The following is a 2116-nucleotide window of genomic DNA, read 5'->3' on the forward strand; positions in this document are numbered from 1 at the left end:
CGATACAAATATCATATTGACTGAATTACAATCTACTACAGATATCATGTCTGTACTTCGGAAAATTGAAGGTCCTTATTGTTTAGTATATTATCAAAAATCGAGCAATATGTTATACTTTGGACGAGATATTATTGGACGACACAGTTTACTTTTAAAAGTAGACAACAAAAGTAATTCATTAACTTTAACTTCGGTTGCAAATAAAAAAATAAGAGGAATTGTAGAAATACCGGCTATAGGTATTTTTGTAATGAATTTAAATATGTCACAGATAAATTTAGCATGTTATCCATGGAAAGAACCTGATTTGAAGTTTACGGATGTTATTGAAGTATTAGAAACAAATTTAAATGTAGATATTGATATTAAAGAAACTATATTGAATACTTGTTCGTCAGCACTGACGAATTTGCATCTGCATCCAAATCCAAAGGATGTGGAATATCTAGAAAATGTACCATGTAGCAAAGATTTTAATGAGATATTGCAATATCTGTTGAAAAATCAGGAGGTAAATGAAAGAGTCGAATGTTTAATGGAACTATTACATCAGTCTGTGAAAATTAGAATAAAGAAAAAACCAAATTATTGCAAGAAATGCATAAAATTAGTATTAAACGGCGAAAATGTTACTTGTGCTCATTCCAAAATCGGTGTATTGTTTTCTGGTGGCCTAGACTCTGCAATTTTAGCAGCAATTGCTCACAAATACGTTCCAGAAGATGAAAGTATCGATCTCATTAATGTGGCATTTGAAAGACTGGAAAGCAAAAATCAGAGCATGAGTCATATGTCGAACAATGAAAAGGGGAATGTAACGCAGAAATATGATGTGCCAGACAGAAAAACGGGACGACAAACATATTCCGAATTGTTGCGAATTTATCCTAACAGGAAATGGAATTTTATAGAAGTACAGTTTTTATGTTCGAAATATTTCTCTCAAAATCTTTTCGAAAGAAAAAAATAGAAAGAATTCGAGGAATTATTTTTCTAATTGCAATGCTTATTTCAGTGTAATATCACGCAAATGGAATTGCAACTGTATCGCGCGTCACGAATTTGTGATTTATTGCATCCATTGTGTACAATTCTGGATGAGAGTCTAGGATGTGCTATGTGGTTTGCAAGTCGAGCAAAAGGTGTCCTTTATCCAGCCAATGAAATATACGAATCGCCATGCAGGATATTACTTTTAGGCATAGGGGCGGACGAATTATTTGGTGGATACATGAGACATAGAACTATATTGAAGCATAAAGGATGGGATGCGCTGATACAAGAACTAAATGTCGAATTGACTAGGATTTCTGAAAGAAATTTAGGTCGGGACAACCGGATTGTTTCTGATCATGGAAAACAATCCCGTTTGCCGTATCTTGACGAAAATCTGGTGAAATATGTGCAGCATATAAAACCATGGGACAGGTAAATTTAAATGATGATAAGCAATTTATGGATTACTACGAATGAGAGTATATGTATAACTATTGATAGATGTTATCCGACTGAAAAAATGCCGAGTGGATTGGGAGATAAATTATTATTACGTTTGTTAGCCTGCAAGATTGGTTTTCAATATACAGCTAACTTTCCTAAAAGAGCTTTCCAATTTGGATCGCGAATTGCAAATGGTAAAGAAAATGGTAATGATGTATCAAATAGATTATAAAACGTAAGTAATATTGTTAACGTAAATTTTATTAATCTATTACAACAGTTGCTATTTTCAAATTGAATAAAAAGAGTGACGATTTCTGCTGTGTTGCAGTCACAACTATCCTACTACTAATAATTTTAACGATACTACGTGCGTGTGTTCAGCTTTAATAATTATATATATATATATATATATATATATATATATATATATATATATATATATATATATATATATATATATATATATATATATATATATATATATATATATATATATATATATATATATATATATATATATATATATATATATATATATATATATATATATATATATATATATATATATATATATATATATATATATATATATATATATATATATATATATATATATATATATATATATATATATATATATATATATATATATATATATATATATATATAT

At 28.5% G+C, this 2116-nt stretch overlaps 1 protein-coding gene across 1 annotated transcript in view; it reads left to right on the plus strand.

Annotated features, from left to right (window-relative positions):
* Positions 1-1808, plus strand: part of LOC108755518 (asparagine synthetase domain-containing protein 1) — a 2960-nt gene extending 1152 nt beyond the window's left edge. The window contains exons 3-5 of the mRNA XM_018498568.1: positions 1-916; positions 1019-1431; positions 1501-1808. The exon at positions 1-916 is cut by the window's left edge and continues 6 nt beyond it. Coding sequence (XP_018354070.1) covers positions 1-916; positions 1019-1431; positions 1501-1675 — 1504 coding nt within the window. The 3' untranslated portion in view covers positions 1676-1808. The remainder of the gene's footprint in view (positions 917-1018; positions 1432-1500) is intronic.
* The last annotated feature ends 308 nt before the right edge of the window (positions 1809-2116 follow it).

This window comes from Trachymyrmex septentrionalis, unplaced genomic scaffold, assembly GCF_001594115.1.
Source record: "Trachymyrmex septentrionalis isolate Tsep2-gDNA-1 unplaced genomic scaffold, Tsep1.0 scaffold88, whole genome shotgun sequence".
NCBI classification, from domain to species: domain Eukaryota; kingdom Metazoa; phylum Arthropoda; class Insecta; order Hymenoptera; family Formicidae; genus Trachymyrmex; species Trachymyrmex septentrionalis.